The 16,678-nt window shown below is 52.7% G+C and overlaps 1 protein-coding gene across 1 annotated transcript; it reads left to right on the forward strand.

The window, feature by feature from the left end:
• The first annotated feature begins 3,413 nt into the window (after window positions 1-3,413).
• Window positions 3,414-15,531, forward strand: LOC122494019 (cytochrome P450 2F5). The gene is made up of 10 exons (XM_043598854.1): window positions 3,414-3,548; window positions 4,746-4,937; window positions 5,036-5,198; window positions 8,139-8,288; window positions 10,608-10,768; window positions 11,110-11,286; window positions 11,701-11,842; window positions 12,683-12,870; window positions 13,442-13,583; window positions 15,068-15,531. The coding sequence occupies exons 2-10, from the start codon at window positions 4,746-4,748 to the stop codon at window positions 15,247-15,249; spliced, it is 1,497 nt and encodes a 498-aa protein (XP_043454789.1). The 5' UTR covers window positions 3,414-3,548; the 3' UTR covers window positions 15,250-15,531.
• Window positions 15,532-16,678: the final 1,147 nt, after the last annotated feature.

Genomic DNA, 16,678 nt, shown 5'->3' on the forward strand with positions numbered 1-16,678 from the left:
GGGAGTGGCACGGTAGCATGCAACTCTTGATCTTGGGGTCATGAGTTCGAGCCCCACATTGAGTGCAGAGATTGCCTAAATAAATAAGTAAACCTCAAAAAATCTGCACTCTAAGAATACACAATGGGGAATTTATAAATATTCATAAATTGGAGGAGCCTCAGAAGACACAAAAAACTAAACACAATGTGAAATTCTAGATGAAATATTGGAAGAGAAAAAGGCCACTCATGGAAAAACATAAACTGAAATACAGTCTGTAGCCAGTAGTGTTGTACCAATGCCAATTTCTTTTTAATTTAATTTAATTTTTTTAATTTTTTTAACGTTTATTTATTTTTGATACAGAGAGAGACAGAGCATGAACGGGGGAGGGTCAGAGAGAGAGGAAGACACAGAATCCGAAACAGGCTCCAGGGTCCGAGCTATCAGCACAAAGCCCAATGCGGGGCTCAAATCCACCAACCATGAGATCATGACCTGAGCCGAAGTTGGATGCTTAACCTGCTGAGCCACCCAGGTGCCTCTGTTAATTTCTTAGTTGTGTTCATCGTATCATGATCTTGCAAGAGGTTCTCATGAGGGGAAGCTAGGTGAAGGGGAAGTAAAATATCTTTGTACTCTCTGCAACATCTCTGCACTTCTGAAGGCATTTCAAATTTATTTGTTTGTTTGTTTGTTTGTTTGTTTGTTTGTTTAGAGAAGGAGCAGGGGAGGGGCAGAGGGAGATGGAGAGAGCGAATCCCAAGCAGGCTCCATGCCCAGCACGGAGCCAGATGCAGGGCTTGATCCCACAACCGTGAGATCAGATCATGAACTGAGCTGAATCAGGAGTCAGACTGGGCTACCCAGGTGCCCCAAATATATGATTTTATAAAAGACTCTTCAAATATCTGCCATTTTTTATCTTCCTCAGTGTCTTTCCACTGCATGAAAGCTTTTGATCAGATAATGAAAGGGAATTCTGAAACCCTTTAACATCATTTCCTTCATTAATTACCCTAAACCACAGCTCTTCTGAGTCATATTTATTGACCCCTCCTGTGTAACCTTCCCCTGAACCCCCTTTAAGGTAGAATGGCTTATAGGCAGAATGAAAGGCCACTTCTGGAACCTCTTAGAACTGTTGAGCTTGCACAGAGGTCAACCTCTAACCTCAGTTTCAGCATCAGAGCGATGGGTAGAGACAGGACATATGGCTAAACATCCTACCACCACAGGATACCCACACACACACACACAAAGAATTATCTCATCCGAACATCAATAGTGCCAAGGTTGAGAAACCCTACAATACATCCCTTCCTACCCCCATATTTCCTCTGTAGCAAGGAAAGCAAGTCAGGCTGCAAGAAGAATTCAAAGCCCCTTAAAAGCTCTCCTCATGAAGGCCACGTTCCCTAGTGAGGCAGTCCTATTGGGACTCTCTCAAACCAGTTCTAGGGTCAGTTATGGGCTTCAGATGGATCCAGTCCTGCCTCCTCCCCCAGAAGTAGGTGTAGATGCCAAGGGAAACTAGAGATATATAATCTCATAATTAAGCCTTCTTCCAGGACCTGCCCTAACCCACCTTTCTGAGATTTAAACAACAGCATGGGCCCCGCCTTCATCCCGGCCATGTGCCTGAGACCTGGGGTGTCAAGTTCCCCAGGACCTTCAAGCACTTCCTCCCCCACCTCCATGGGAAAGGTGAACATGGTGTATACCCACACACCTGTGGGGGCACCCACAGCTCCACCTGGCCTCCCAGGCCCTTGACCTCAGGGGCTCTCTCTCCCATCCTATCTTCTGCCACTAGAGTCCTAGGCTCACTCCATGTTTTTGAAACCTTCCCTTCTTTTTTTAAAAATTTTTTTTTCAACGTTTATTTATTTTTGGGACACAGAGAGACAGAGCATGAACTGGGGAGGGGCAGAGAGAGAGGGAGACACAGAATCGGAAACAGGCTCCAGGCTCTGAGCCATCAGCCCAGAGCCTGACGCGGGGCTCGAACTCACGGACCGCGAGATCGTGACCTGGCTGAAGTCGGACGCTTAACCGACTGCGCCACCCAGGCGCCCTTCTGATCTGGCCAGTTACTGGGGCAGGTGCCCAGAGCAGACACAGCTGGTGGGGGCTGAGGAGAACAGGGGGAAGACTATGTGGGCAGAAGGCAGCAGGGGAATCATTCAAATCTGAGATCTGGCAGCACCTAGCTGGCTCAGTCAGTGGAGGGTGCAACTCTTGATCTCAGGGTTGTGAGTTCAAGCCCCACATTGGGTGTAGAGATTACTTAAAAATAAAATCTTTAAAAAGGAAAAAAAAAAAAAAAACAAGCGGTGCCTGGGTGGCTCAGTTGGTAAGCGTCCGACTTTGGCTCAGGTCATGATCTCCCGGTTCATGAGTTTGAGCCCCGCATCTGGCTCTGTGCTGACAGCTCAGATCCTGGAGCCTGCTTCAGATTCTCTGTCTCCCTCTCTCTCTCTGCCCCTCCCCTGCTCATGCTCTCTCTCTCTCTCTCTCTCTCTCTCTCTTTCTCTGTCTCTCTCAAAAATAAATAAATGTTAAACATTTTTTAAACAAAACCAAAAAAATACCGAAATCTGAGGTCCTTTCTCCTCCACTTCTCCCAAACCCTCCTCCTAAACCCTCCTCCAACTTCCCCCTACTTCAGTCCTGCCACTGCAGTCTGACTCATGGAGGTGTGAGACAGAAAGAGAAAGGGACAGAAAGAGAAAGAGACAGAAAGAGAAAGAGACAGAAAGAGAGAAGATCGGAGACAGGAGGAGATGGTGGCTGAGAAAGATGTACAGGGAGAGAGAGACAGAGAGAAAGAGAAAAGGCACGGGGAGAATTAGAGACAGAACAGAGATGAGAGACAGAGACTCAGAAATGCAGAGGATGAGAGAACAAGAGAGACAGAGACATAGAGAGACAAAAAAGATTCAGAGGCAGAAGCAAAGTGAGACAGATACAGAAACTCAGAGACAAACCACAAGAGACGAAGAATGGCCAGAGGGCTGTGAACAGGCTCCAGAGAATGGGAGAACTCCAGCCCAGGACAGAAAGGAACTTGCCTGAGGTCACGTGCAGTCACAGGCAGAAATAAACTTGACCCCAGATGAATAGAACCAAGTGCCTAAAACACCAAAGAGACCCTGCCCCCACCCCTGGCTCATTTTGCCCAGCCCCAAAACCCCGGGTCAAACCGAAAACCAGACTCAGGGCTCCGAATGGCAAACAAATGGAGATTTTGCCCCACTCCAGGGAAAACGGCCACTACTGACCACAGGAATGGGTGTTGAGGTCAGCCCGAAAGAGGCCAGTGGAGGGTTCCCAAGGGATGGCACCCACCCAAGGCATCACTCCAACTGGCTGCAAGCCCGGGCCGCTCCCAAGGTAAGGTATAAAAGTGAAAGGGATTAAAAGTCACTGGGAAAACTGGGTGTGGAGGGGCATGGGCTGTGGACAGAGGTGATTTAAGAGCAGCCCCCTTCTCCCCAGGCCACAGAGCCACAGGGCACACGCCTGGAGCAGATCATATCTCAGCCGTCCTAGAAGTTCAGCAGGTAAAGGGCCAAGTGCGGGTCACAGAGGAGGAAGGTGGCTCTCAAGAGCGGGGTCATCGGCTTCATTTCCTTGTCACTACGATTGTCCGGGATCTCCCTTTTCCTCTTCTGAGGGTTCTCAGGGTCTCTGGGTCTGTGTTTCTGGGGCTCTCTCTGGCTCTGTTCGTTCATATGACAAATGTTTTAGACCTCACGGTAGGCTGGGCACTGGGTCTTGATCACTGGCTCTTTACCCAGCGGGTGGCATCTGTGGAATGAGCCCTGAGCCCATGGGGTCAGAACCCCTGATTCTTTTCTATCTGATTCTGCCCCCTTCTCTGTCTCAGTCTGTCTTGGCCTCTGTTTCTAGGTGTCTGTCTAATGTTCTGTGTGTGTGTGTGTGTCTGTCTCTCTCTTGCCCTTTCTCTACCTTTCAGTGCCCATCTCTAAGTCTCTTAGGAAGTGTGTCTGTCTGTCCGCCTCTCTTCTGTCTCTAGCTCTGTGCTTTGATTTGTCTGTCTCTGTCCTTGCATGTCTCTATCTCTAATCACTCTCTGTGTGAGAGTCAGTCTCATGATAGACGGCAGATGATGACAGACAGACAGATGACAGAGAGACATCTATAGATATTCCGATATCTTACTTGGTTTTTCCAAATACCTCATTATCTCCATGTGTATCTCTGTCTCTCTGTCTCCATCTCTCCATCGGTCTCTGTTCTGTTGCTGTCTCTCTTGCTGTCGGTCTCTCTGCATTTTGACTGCCTCTGCCTCTGTTTTCTCCTGGTCTCCATGCCCTTTTTTTCCTTCTCTGTCCCCACCCCTCACTTCTGTCCCCTCAGGCCTTGGTTGTTCCCTCTCCCTGCCTCTCTATCTCCTCCCTTCTCTCTCTCTTTTTTTTTTTAACATTTATTTACTTATTTATTTATTTATTTATTTATTTTGAGAGATAGCCCAAGCAGGGGAGGGGCAGAGAGATAGGGAGAGAGAGGATCCCAAGGCGGGGCTCAAACTCAGGGAACCACGAGATCATGACCTGAGCAGAAATCAAGAGTCCAATGTCTAACCAGCCGAAACACCCAGGTGCCCCTCCTTCCTTCTTTTCTTCTGCCCCCATTTCCAGGGTGTGGGGGAGGCAAGTCCCAGGAGCTGCAGAGTGAAGGGATCTTGCTCCCTCCCTGGCCCTGCGGGTCCTATGCTCTCCCACTTCGCTCCCCAGATGTCTGCGGCTGCTTTCACCATAGACAGTATGAGCACAGCCATCTTGCTCCTGCTCCTGGCTCTCACCTGTGTGTTCCTGATGCTCAATTCAAGGGGCAAGAGCCGGCTGCCCCCAGGCCCTAGGCCTCTCCCACTCCTGGGAAACCTGCTGCAGCTTCGCTCCCAAGACATGCTGACTTCTCTTACCAAGGTGCAAGGACCTAGGGTTGGGTGAGAAGGGAGGAACAGGAGGAGGGGTCCCAGGGTCCCAGACCCTCCCCCCGATGACGTCTGTTTTCCTACCCTCAGCTGAGCAAGGTCTATGGCTCGGTGTACACAGTGTACCTGGGGCCCAGACGCGTAGTGGTCCTCAGCGGGTACCAAACCGTGAAGGAGGCCCTTGTGGACCAAGGGGACGATTTTAGTGGCCGCGGCGACTACCCCACCTTTCTCAACTTCACTAAGGGCAATGGTAAGCCTGCTCCCCATCTTCTCCCCTCTCCAGCTCACTCCACATTGAGGGAGGGGATAAGGGTAGGGGACTGTCCTCCCAATTTTGGTGACACTCAGGGCTACTCGTCTCACCAATGACACCAGCTGGGATGGAGCCAGACAGTACTAGTCTAGGTAGACTCAGTTCCACCTTCTCCATCCCCAAATCCCACCACCATTTTGAATTGCGCTTCCACACCAATCCCCCACCTGCATCCAACTCCAGCCCCATTCTCATCCCAATCCCTATCTCTAGCCTTAACCACATTATCAAATCTCCATCTCAGTCAAGTGGGCAAATTATCTGGCCCAGCCCACATTGTCCACCTCAAGCCAGTCCTCGTCAACCCTACCTCCATGTTCCCCATTCCAACCTCAACTTTCATCGTTACCTGCAACACTGACTTCATCTCCCTCCAACCTCCATTCTCATTATGAACCCTCTCCCAAACCCCACATTAAAATCTGTTATCAACCCCATCCTGACCATCAAACTGAACTCCACCATTATTTTTCTCCCCAGCCCCAGCCCTATCTTCTATCCCAATCACCCATTGAAGTTGCTCGTTTCAGTTTCATTTTCAACCCTAATCAAACCGCCATCACCAAAACTAACCCCAGCACATATCCACCCAGCCCCAAGCTAATCTCAAGCCCAATCTACCAGTCTTTTCCATTCTATACAACTCCATTCCCATCAGCAACCTCAATTTATCATCAACCCCATAATCCCTCCTCCTCCCCCATTGTCATCCCATCCCAATCCAAACCCAGGTCCATCCCACCTAGCCAACAACTCACATCAACTCCAAACCTCTCCTATCTCAATACCCTGTCCTCCTTAGGTTTGGAAATCACCTAGTCTTCCGGGTTTTCTTTCTTTTTTTCTTAAAATTTTTTTTAATGTTTATTTTATTTTTGAGAGAAAGAGACAGAGTGTGAGCAGGGGAGGGATAGAGGAAGAGGGAGACACAGAATCTAAAGCAGCCTCCAGGCTCCGAGCTATCAGCACAGAGCCCAACGCGGGGCTCAAAGCCATGAACCATGAGATCATGATCGGAACCAAATCTGGACGCTTAACCGACTGAGCCACCCAGGCACCCTGTTTCTTTCTTTCTTCTTTTTTTTTAAATTTTTTTCAATGTTTTTATTTATTTTTGGGACAGAGAGAGACAGAGCATGAACGGGGGAGGGGCAGAGAGAGAGGGAGACACAGAATCGGAAACAGGCTCCAGGCTCTGAGCCATCAGCCCAGAGCCCGACGCGGGGCTCGAACTCACGGACCGCAAGATCGTGACCTGGCTGAAGTCGGACGCTTAACCTACTGCGCCACCCAGGCGCCCCTCTTCTTTTTTTTTTTTAACATAAATCTTTTATTCAGAGAAAGCCATAAGACAAAGCCCAATAAATGACAAGGGAAAGGGAGGGGGAGAAATAGATAAGATTGGCAGAAAGTTGCTCTGATTGAAACGGGGATCCTGGAGACCTGCATCCTCAACTATCCTTCTCCCCCTAAAGAACCCCTGGGGCTCCTCCTGTCCCCTTCACTAGGTGGGTACCAGCTGCTCCAGGATTTGGAAGCAAAGAGCTCTAGTTGAAAGCAAGAACAGGGGCACCTGGGTGGCTCAGTGGATTAAGCATCCAGCTCTTGATTTCAGCTCAGGTCATGATCTCACTGTTGGTGAGATCAAGCCCCACATTGGGCTCTGCGCTGATGGCATATGGAGCCTGCTTGGGAGTCTCTCTCTCTCTCTCTCTCTCTCTCTCTCTCTCTCTTCCCTCTCCCTCTCTCTCAAAATAAGCTTTAAAACAAACAAACAAAAAACCCAGCGCATTGAGTACACATTCCACCTTCATGTCCCCTTCCCGGTCTTGGTCTGATGACCTCACCCGTCCAGGTACACCAGGTACAAGGAAGTGGAGACAGTAGCGGTGTCTTTCTACTTGCCACACAGAAACCATCTGGATGCATATTTTATCTGTTACTAGTTCTTCCTTACATAGTACAAAGGATAACAACAGGGTTCTGCTCCTTCCTGGGTGTGTGCCTTTGGACAAGTGCCTTCCTCTCTCTGACCCTGAGTTGGCTGGGATGAGAAAGCTGTTTGTTCCAAGTCAATGAGATAAGGCAGACGGTGCAAGGCAATCAGCGTTGTTTTTTCTTCTTTCGCTTCTAGTTCTCTGCTTGCTCCAGGGAAACCAGAGACAAACACATCGGGAGACCTTATCCTATTGTAGCCCCATCACCAAATTATGACCACCTAGCGTAGTCAGGGCTGGAATGGGGAGCTGTAGGAGACCAGCGGCAAGTGCCTGAGCCAGCCAAGGGAGGGTCAGCAAGGGCATCGCGGAGGAAGGGACCTCTAAGCTGAGACTTAAAAGATGAGGACCACCATTCAGGAGCAGACAGATGTTGAAGAGTGTTCTGGAAGGACTAGCCTGTGCAAAGACCCCGAGTCCAGGGAAAAAAGGTTCCTAGACGAGGTCCTAATGTTTATTTCTCTTGCTTTTCTCCCTCGTTTGTGCTTTCATTAATAAGCAATCACCAGCACCTCCTGTGTGGTAAGGCCGGCGCTGGACAATGCTAGGGACAAGGTGGTGACCAAGACAGCCCCTCCACCCCCCATCTTCACAGCGTAGAGAAGGAGATAGCCCCATGGCCAGACAGTGATGGTCTAGAGTGATCAGGTCTGTGATGAGGGAAACAGAGAGATCAGGACTATGGTGAGGAAGCCCATGGCCCTAGGGAACCTCAGAGAAGGCACCTGACCTGGCCTGGAGGGTTAGGAAGGGCTTCCTGGGAGGGGGTAGATTCCACACTCTGAGTCTCTCCCCCAGAAGACACGGGGAAAGGGGACTCAGGTGGCGACGGTCTTGGAAATAAGCCATCAGTAGAGCTGGCCTCTCCCCTTCTCGCCAGGCCTCGCCTTCTCCAATGGGGACCGGTGGAAGGCCCTGAGGAGGTTCTCCATCCAGATTCTGCGGAACTTCGGGATGGGTAAGAAGAGCATCGAGGAGCGGATCCTGGAGGAAGGCCGCTTCCTGCTGGCGGAGCTACGGAAAACTGAAGGTTGGTCCTCGAACGCAGTTGATACGCCTAACTCACATCCATCTTACTTAGTCATCAGGACTGCCAGAGAGTGTGGGCGTGAACTTAAAACTGCTGGAGGCTCCTCACTTGGCCCACGGTGAGAGTGGTGCCCCCTGGAGGTGGGTCAGCTCCAGGTGCTATGTTCTCTAAGGTACGGCAGCAAGACGGGTTATGTGGTGGTTGTTCATTGCGCTGTCCCTGCGTGGTATTCTGAATGCAGTGTGTATCATTGTGGTGGATGGTGATGATGATGATGATGATGATGATACTTTTTTTTTTAACATTTATTCATTTTTGAGAGAGACAGAGCGCAAGCAGGGGTGGGACAGAGAGAGAAAGAGACACATAATCCACAGCAGGCTCCAGGCTCTGAGCTGTCAGCACAGAGCCCGACACAGGGCTCCAACTCACAAACTGTGAAATCACGACCTGAGCTAAAGTTGGACGCCCAACCGACTGAGCCCCCCAGGCGCCCCATGATGATGATACTCTTGGCACCACACCACTTATGGGGGCCCTGTGTTAAGCACACTTTCGTGCATAAGCCCCTGGAGCCTCAGAACGATCCATTTTGCAGAGGAGGAAACAAAGGCATAGAGATCAACCAACTGTCTTGAAATGATCAAGCTAGTCAGTGGAGAAGCAAAGGTTTAAACCCGGTTCTTGCCGACACCAAGGTCCACACTTTGCACATGAATGCCCATTTCCTGAGTACTTCCTGAGACCAGGGGCTGTACTAAACTCTTCACACATATGAACACATCCCACGTCCCCTGAAACCCTAGGAAGCTATTACAAGTGATGAACCTCAGGCCCAGAAAGGTTAAGTCATGTGCCCAGGAAGTGGCAGAACTGGGGTGTAAAACCCAGCTCAAAACTGCCCACCCATGAAAAAAAAAAAAGTTAAGAATAAAGACACTTACATGGTGCCTACCGTGGGCCAGCACTGTTCCAAGAATTTCGTGTATATTACCTCCTTGAACAATCACCCAAACCTAAGCAGGAGTCCTATTTTAAACCCCATTTTACAGGAGAAGAAACTAAAACACAGAGAGGCAGACAGCCCTCTACCCTGATCTCCAAATCTTGCTGGCTTTTGACAGGACAAAAAAAAAAAAAAAAAAATGATGCTGCAGGGTTGGAATGATGGGATGTAAGTAAAGGAATAACTGCCTGAGTTAGTTTCCTGTAGCTGCTACTTAAAAAAAAAAAAAAAAAGCCGCAAACTTAGTGACTTAAAGCAGCACACATTTATTCTCTTACAGTTCTGGAATCCGAAGTCTAAAACTAAAACGGGTGGGCAGAGCTGACTCCTGGAAACTCTAGGGGAAAATCCATTTCCTTGCCTTTTCCAGCCTCTAGAGGCCACCCACGTTCCTGACCTCGTGGTCCCTTCCCCTCTTCTTCAAAGCCAGCAACACAGCATCTCCCAATATCTGTATTTCTATCTCTCTCTCTCTCCCTCCTCCCTCACTCTCCCTCTCCATCATCACATCACCTTTTCTTACTCAGACCCTTCCGCCTCCATTGTAATTACATTAGATCCACTCGGATAAGCCAGAGAATAATCTCCCCATCTCAAACTCCTTAATTTAATCACAGGTTCACAGGCTCTTAGAGATTAGGACGTGGACATTTGCGGAGGGGGGGGGATTATTCAGCCAACCACAGCACCCCGGCTTATACAGGCTCAGGATGGGCCAGGCCCTTACCCAGTCACCCTTCCAACTCCTTCCACCAGCCCCACGAGGAGAAGACTGTCACCAAGCCCATTTTACAGACGAGAAAGCTGAGGTGCAGAGAAGGGAAGTCAGTTTGTCCAGGTCACACAGAGATTAAGAAGCCAAGGCCAAGTCCAAACTGTATCTATCTACCTCCAGACTCAGTTTTCTGGGCCGTGCTGTGTGGCACGGCCAATGGGCTATTTTCTGCGGTCCCTTCAGTGGTCAGACCACTGGGTGTCAGGGGTTGTGTCGCTGTGTCACTGCTGGCTGAGGCTGTAGTGTTGTCAGGCGCTGATGTAGTATTGTGTTGTGCTGTTTATTGCGTGTGGTGCGTGCTGCGGGTCGGATGGCGAAGAGGAGCCTGTTCCGTTGCTTGGTGGTGGTGTGGATGTGCCGCAGGGCCTTGTGGGTTCTGCGTTGCCAGGTACTCTTGCGGTTGTTTATGACGCATGCTGGGTGGCCGCCGAGCACTTGTTTTGTGTGCTCCAAGTGACCTTGCCTCGTTGTACTGCCATTCAGGAATCTGGTGTGTTGCACAATGTGCCCCTTGACTCATTCTGCCCCTGACCCTCAGGCAAGCCCTTCGACCCCACGTTCGTGCTCAGCCGCTCGGTGTCGAACATCATCTGCTCTGTGATCTTCGGCAGCCGCTTTGACTACGACGATGAACGTCTGCTCACCATTATCCGCCTCATCAATGACAACTTCCAAATCATGAGCACCCCCTGGGGAGAGGTCAGGAGGCCTAGTTGGCGGGGGTACAGGGTTGGGGTTCGTCCTGGGACATAGGGGAAACAGCGGGCGGGGAAGAGGTGCGCTTGACCCTGTCTGGCCCCGCCCTTTCCCGTCTGGCCCCGCCCTTTCCCGTCTGGCCCCACCCCGCCTAGCCTAAGATCGCTCTCTCCACCAAGTTGCCACACACAGAGTCCCCGCTCCACCTCGGCCTCTCCAGAACCTAACTGACCCTCAAGACTCCGCCCGCCCGTGCCTACCTGCTCCGCCCTGACCTCACCGGCCTCTGCCCCCCACACACTGCCTGATCCTCCAAACCCCTCCGACCCTCCCCCCGCCCCCAGTTGTACAACGTCTTTCCAAGCGTCCTGGACTGGTTACCTGGGCCGCACCGACGCCTTTTCCGGAACTTCGGGCGCATGAAGGACCTCATCGCCCGCAGCGTCCGCGACCACCAGGACTCCCTCGACCCCAGCTCTCCCCGCGACTTCATCGATTGCTTCCTCAGCAAGATGGCACAAGTAAGCCCGGCCTGGAAGTCTCATCCCTGATCTGACCTGCTGCCCCAGCCTCAAGCCAACGAGGATCCCGGGTTGAGCGGGTTTGAGAATGATCTCCCTGCCTCCCGGGAAGTGCAGTTAGAACTCCCGGCTCAGCTCTGCTCGGCGGGAGCCCAGAGCCACTCGGGGCCACGGCCCGCCCCGATTAACAGCTCATTAAGAAGTCCCTAAGGCTCTGTTAATTGTGGGCCCTGCGGCTGAGATTTCCTCTAGCCAGCCCTTACGCACTCCCCAGCTTCCCCGACCGAAAGAAAGTTAAACAGAGGAGGGACTGAGCTGACACCCAACAGGGGTTGTGCAGAGCTGAGCCTGTGGTCAGTGTCCGGGCGGGATCTCCTGGCCCGGGCTCATATCCCCGCCCCTCAACCTCCGCAGGAGAAGCAAGACCCGCACAGCCACTTCCACATGGATACCCTGCTGATGACCACACATAACCTGCTCTTTGGGGGCACCGAGACCGTGGGCACCACGCTGCGCCACGCTTTCCTTGTGCTCATGAAGTACCCAAAAGTGCAAGGTGCGCGCGCCCCAAGCCTGCCCACAGCGCCAAGGGCCACACCCGCTCCGCACGCCTGCCCCACGGGCCTCAGCTCGCTCGCCTCGAAGCCCCGCCCAGCATGCCAGACAGCCCAATCCTCCGGCTTACGCCCGGGACCCACAGCCAAACCCACAAACCCACACGGAGGCCCAGCCCACCCACACGGTTCCCGCGGTCCACACAGCTTGCCGGACCCCGGACCCCGGACCCCGCCCTCATGGTCTTGCTTTGCGGCCCACCTCTGACCCTGACCACCCAGCACGCGTCCGGCCTCGGAGCGGGGATCTCCCAGTCCGCCTAGAGCCTGGCCCTGAGCCTCAGCCGCAGGGCCAGCCAGGAACCATCAGTCTGACCCACAAAGTCTGACCACCTGCCCACACAGCACGGTCTGCGACCCCATCTCGCCCAAACCCGGCCTCTGGGCAGATCCCGGAACCCTGGCCTCCGGCACAGAGTCTATTAGGGTCCACGCCGCCTGCCGCATCCGGGATCTCTCGGAGCTACGCACAGCCCACCCACTCGACCCACCCCCCAGCGGGCCAGATCCTCCCATCGGGGACCTGGACTCCAGGCAGCCCCTAAGCCCCTCCCGCCCAACCCCGCCCCTAGGAGCCCTTGCACCAAACAAATTTTCGTCCTCACCTACAACTCTCAAACCAACCCTTCCCTCCGTGGCCCCCGCTAACCCCCACAGACACCTCTGCAGCGGCCCTCCTACTGGGAAGCAGGGGCTGGACCCCGCCCACACAAGCATACCCCTCTCCCCAGCCCAGTCGAGCCCTCTGGTACCCCCGACTAGGCTCCCCTCTCCACCTGCAGCCCGCGTACAGGAGGAGATCGACAGCGTTGTGGGACGGGCACGGCTGCCGGCGCTGGAGGACCGAGCGGCCATGCCTTATACAGATGCGGTGATCCACGAGGTGCAGCGCTTCGCAGACGTCATCCCCATGAACTTGCCGCACCGCGTCACCCGGGACACAGCCTTTCGCGGCTTCCAGATACCCAAGGTGTGCTGGGCATCTGGCAATGGACAGCTGGCACACTAGAAGAGGCATCCCAGATTTGCTAATGGCTTCCGGGGCTCTAGCAAGGAGGATCCCAGGCCCTAGCAATCAGTACCCTGGGCCTTAGCGACTGGCATCCCAAGCCCCAGCAACAGACATCTGAGGCTCTTAAATCCAGAGCCTCAGCCCCTTCCCAAGACCCTATTCGGTACTGAAATGGACTGGATCCTGACCCTGAACTCCAGATCTCTTCCCCATGACAGGTTCCCTAACCCCTCTCCAGCATCCCCAGGCTCTAAGACTTCATCCTGGGGGTCCCCTGTGCCTAAGCACTGTTCTGAGACCTCTCCCTCTTCCCAGAAACCCCAAACCTCCCCCATCCCTGTGCACACAGCTTCCAGCACCCACTTGGGACCCCAGACAGTGACACACATTTCCTGAATCCCTGATGGAGTCCTATGCTTCACATCCCCTTCTCAAGTCCCTGGGACCTCCAGCCCGGTCAAATAGAAGTTTTAGCTTGAGAGTCTCCCAGATTTTCTACCCCACTGATTCTGCCTCCCTACTCACACAGGGCACCGATGTCATCACCCTCCTTAATACAGTCCACTATGATCCCAGCCAGTTCCTGACGCCCCAGGAATTCAACCCTGAGCATTTTCTGGATGCCAATCAGTCCTTCAAGAAGAGCCCTGCCTTCATGCCCTTCTCAGCCGGTGAGAACCACAGGGGCAAGAGTCAGGGTCTTTGGGGCCCCATATTCCTACCTACATTCCTCAGTCCTTTTTTTTTTTTTTTTTTTTAATTTTTTTTTATTTTGAGATAGAGAGAGAGACAGGGCACGAGCAGGGGAAGGGCAGGGAGTGAAGGTGAGAGAGAATCCTAAGCAGGCTCCCCTCTGCCAGCGCAGAGCCAGACTTGGGGCTCAGTCTCACCAACCCCCAGATCATGATCTGAGCCGAAATTAAGAGCCGGATGCTTCACGGACTCAGCCACCCAGACGCACCGCCCCCCTCCCTCCCCGCCCCCCCCCCCCCCGACACCTTTTTTTTTTTTTCTTCAGTCCTAATTCCACTCTCAAACCCTCTCACTTCTTCATCCCACTGCATCCTCATGTTCTCACTCCGAACTCTGTTCCTATAGGCAGATAATGACTAAAATCCTTGCGGAGGGAAGCGGGGAGGCAGGATATTAATTCAACTTGGGAGGGGGTCACCGTCAGCCACTGGGTGGCGCAGGTGAGCAGTTCTAGTTTTCCTTGGCTTTGGTCTTCATCCTGCCGAAAAAATATCTTTCCTGTTCAACCCAGTAGCAGAAATAAAAAGGAGGAAGGAGGAATAATAATAAGCCACTTACATATTGTCTACTGTGTGCCAGGCAAAACTTTTAAGAAGACCTATTAGAGTGGTGGCTAAGAGTTAGGTTTTACAGCCAGACCCCAGCTCAGTCATCCCCCAGCTTTAATGGCCTGGAATAGGTTACTTCACCTCTCTGTGCCTCAACTTCCACGTCTATAAAGTGGAGAATGATAAGGCCCACCTCTTGGAATTATTATGAGGATTAGCTTAACATCAATACTGCCTAGAGTAACCTATGACACGCAATGACCTACATGGCATCATATTCTCATTTCTTTACCTGAATTTACCATTCACAACACTCTAATGAGGTACTATTATCCCCATTTTATTTCATTTCACTTTTTCTTTAACGTTTATTTATTTTTGAGACAGAGAGAGACAGAGCATGAAGGGGGGAGGGTCAGAGAGAGGGAGACACAGAATCTGAAACAGGCTCCAGGCTCCGAGCTGTCAGCACAGAGCCCGACGCGGGCCTCGAACTCACGGACCGCGAGATCATGACCTGAGCCGAAGTCGGCCGCTCAACAACCGACTGAGCCACCCAGGCGCCCCTCATTTCACTTTTTATCATCCCCATTCTACATACCCAGAAACTGGCTTGCCCAAGATCACAGAACTCGTAACTGCAGAGTCGGGATTGGAACCCGGGAACTCGCCCTTGTATCGTTGGCCAGATCCTTCTTGGTCCCGGATTTAAAGCACCTTTACAGATCTTTAGATGGGTGGGTCTGTGACGTCTCCAACCCTTAGCTTCATATGTTTTTCTCCGAGAATTTGGGACCGGAGCCCCTCACCCCGTCTCATCTCACCGCTCCTGGGCCACCTCCCCACCCCCGCAGGTCGCCGAGTGTGCCTGGGCGAGTCGCTGGCGCGCATGGAGCTCTTCCTCTACCTCACCGCCATCCTGCAGAACTTCTCGCTGCAGCCGCTGGGGGCGCCCGAGGACATCGACCTGACGCCGCTCAGCTCCGGGCTCGGCAACTTACCGCGGCCTTTCCAGGTGTGCCTGCGCGCGCGCTGACGCCGCGGCCCTTCCAGATCCGCCAGGGAGCCGGGAGGCCCGCCGTGGGGCTGGCGCCGTCCTCTTCTCGTTCCAACTGTGCCCGTGATCCCTCTCGCTGTCACACTCGCTTCCCCGCACCTGAGCCTGCCGCCTACCGGTCCGTCCGCGCCCCCATCTCGACCTGGCCGGCGCCCCCCAGAAGCAGAGAAGCGCAAAGGGAAGGGGAAGTGCTTGCCTCGTTCCTATTGCGCGCCCTCTTGGGGGCCGTTTGAATCATTTTCTAGTAAATTGTAAAAGATTCCAACTGCCTGGGCTGAATTGTAGAGAGGACGGTCCCCCAGGACGGGGGGAAGGAATGTCTGGCTGCAGAGAAAGGAGACACCAGGGGCGCCTGGGTGGCGCAGTTGGTTAAGCGTCCGACTTCAGCCAGGTCACGATTTCGCGGTCCGGGAGTTCGAGCCCCGCGTCGGGCTCTGGGCTGATGGCTCAGAGCCTGGAGCCTGTTTCCGATTCTGTGTCTCCCTCTCTCTCTGCCCCTCCCCCGTTCATGCTCTGTCTCTCTCTGTCCCAAAAATAAATAAAAAACGTTGAAAAAATTTTAAAAAAAAAAAAGAAAGGAGACACCAAAGTGACCGGTTCTACCGTCACCCTTAGAGTGGCTAAAAACTGGGAGAAATTGTTTCCCAGGGTAATAAGGGCTGTGAGGCCTGACGACAGAGAGGCAGAGAAACCCAGGCAGAGAAAAAGACAGCAGTCTAGAGACATAAGGATGCGGTCGGCCCAGAGATGCGGTACAAAGATGGAGATATAAGCAGGGAGAACATGAGAGACTGAGCGATAGACACACAGAGACTGAGAAATAACATTTACTCAAACTTACACAGTGCTTCCTATTCACTCTAAGGCCCCGTTTAAATCTCCCTGTGAGGCAAAGATGCATGTTACACTTTTAGAGACTCAGAGAGATGAAATGCCTTGGCCAAGATCACACGGCCGGAGGGCGACGGAGCTGGGATCAGGATGCAGACTCCAACGCTGGTCCCCCCCACCTCACAAGTCAGAGACACAGAGCAATGCAGAGGGGTACAGGGACGGAGAAATGGGGAGACAGAGAGGAGAGAGAGAGACAAAGAAAGAAACAGAAATGGCCAGAGAAAGCCAGAGAAGAAGGGCAATGAAGGGGGGAAGGGAGGCACCAGGAAGCCTGAAAGACTATTCCCTTGTCTTGCAATGTCTCCCTCTGGGGTAGGGATAGCAGTCCCAGGCATGGGGCCTCCCAACCTGAGACTGGGCTTGTTAGCCTGACATCCTGCTGACAGAAGCTTTTCTCAATGAGTGGGCAGGCATCTTAAGCTCCAAGGAGCCAGAGTCAGAGGGGCGGTGGCCCCCCAGCCATGGGCAGAGGTGGCTTAGGTGACCATACTCTAAATGGGGCCTCCCCAAGGCC

This window comes from Prionailurus bengalensis, chromosome E2 (assembly GCF_016509475.1).
Source record: "Prionailurus bengalensis isolate Pbe53 chromosome E2, Fcat_Pben_1.1_paternal_pri, whole genome shotgun sequence".
NCBI classification, from domain to species: domain Eukaryota; kingdom Metazoa; phylum Chordata; class Mammalia; order Carnivora; family Felidae; genus Prionailurus; species Prionailurus bengalensis.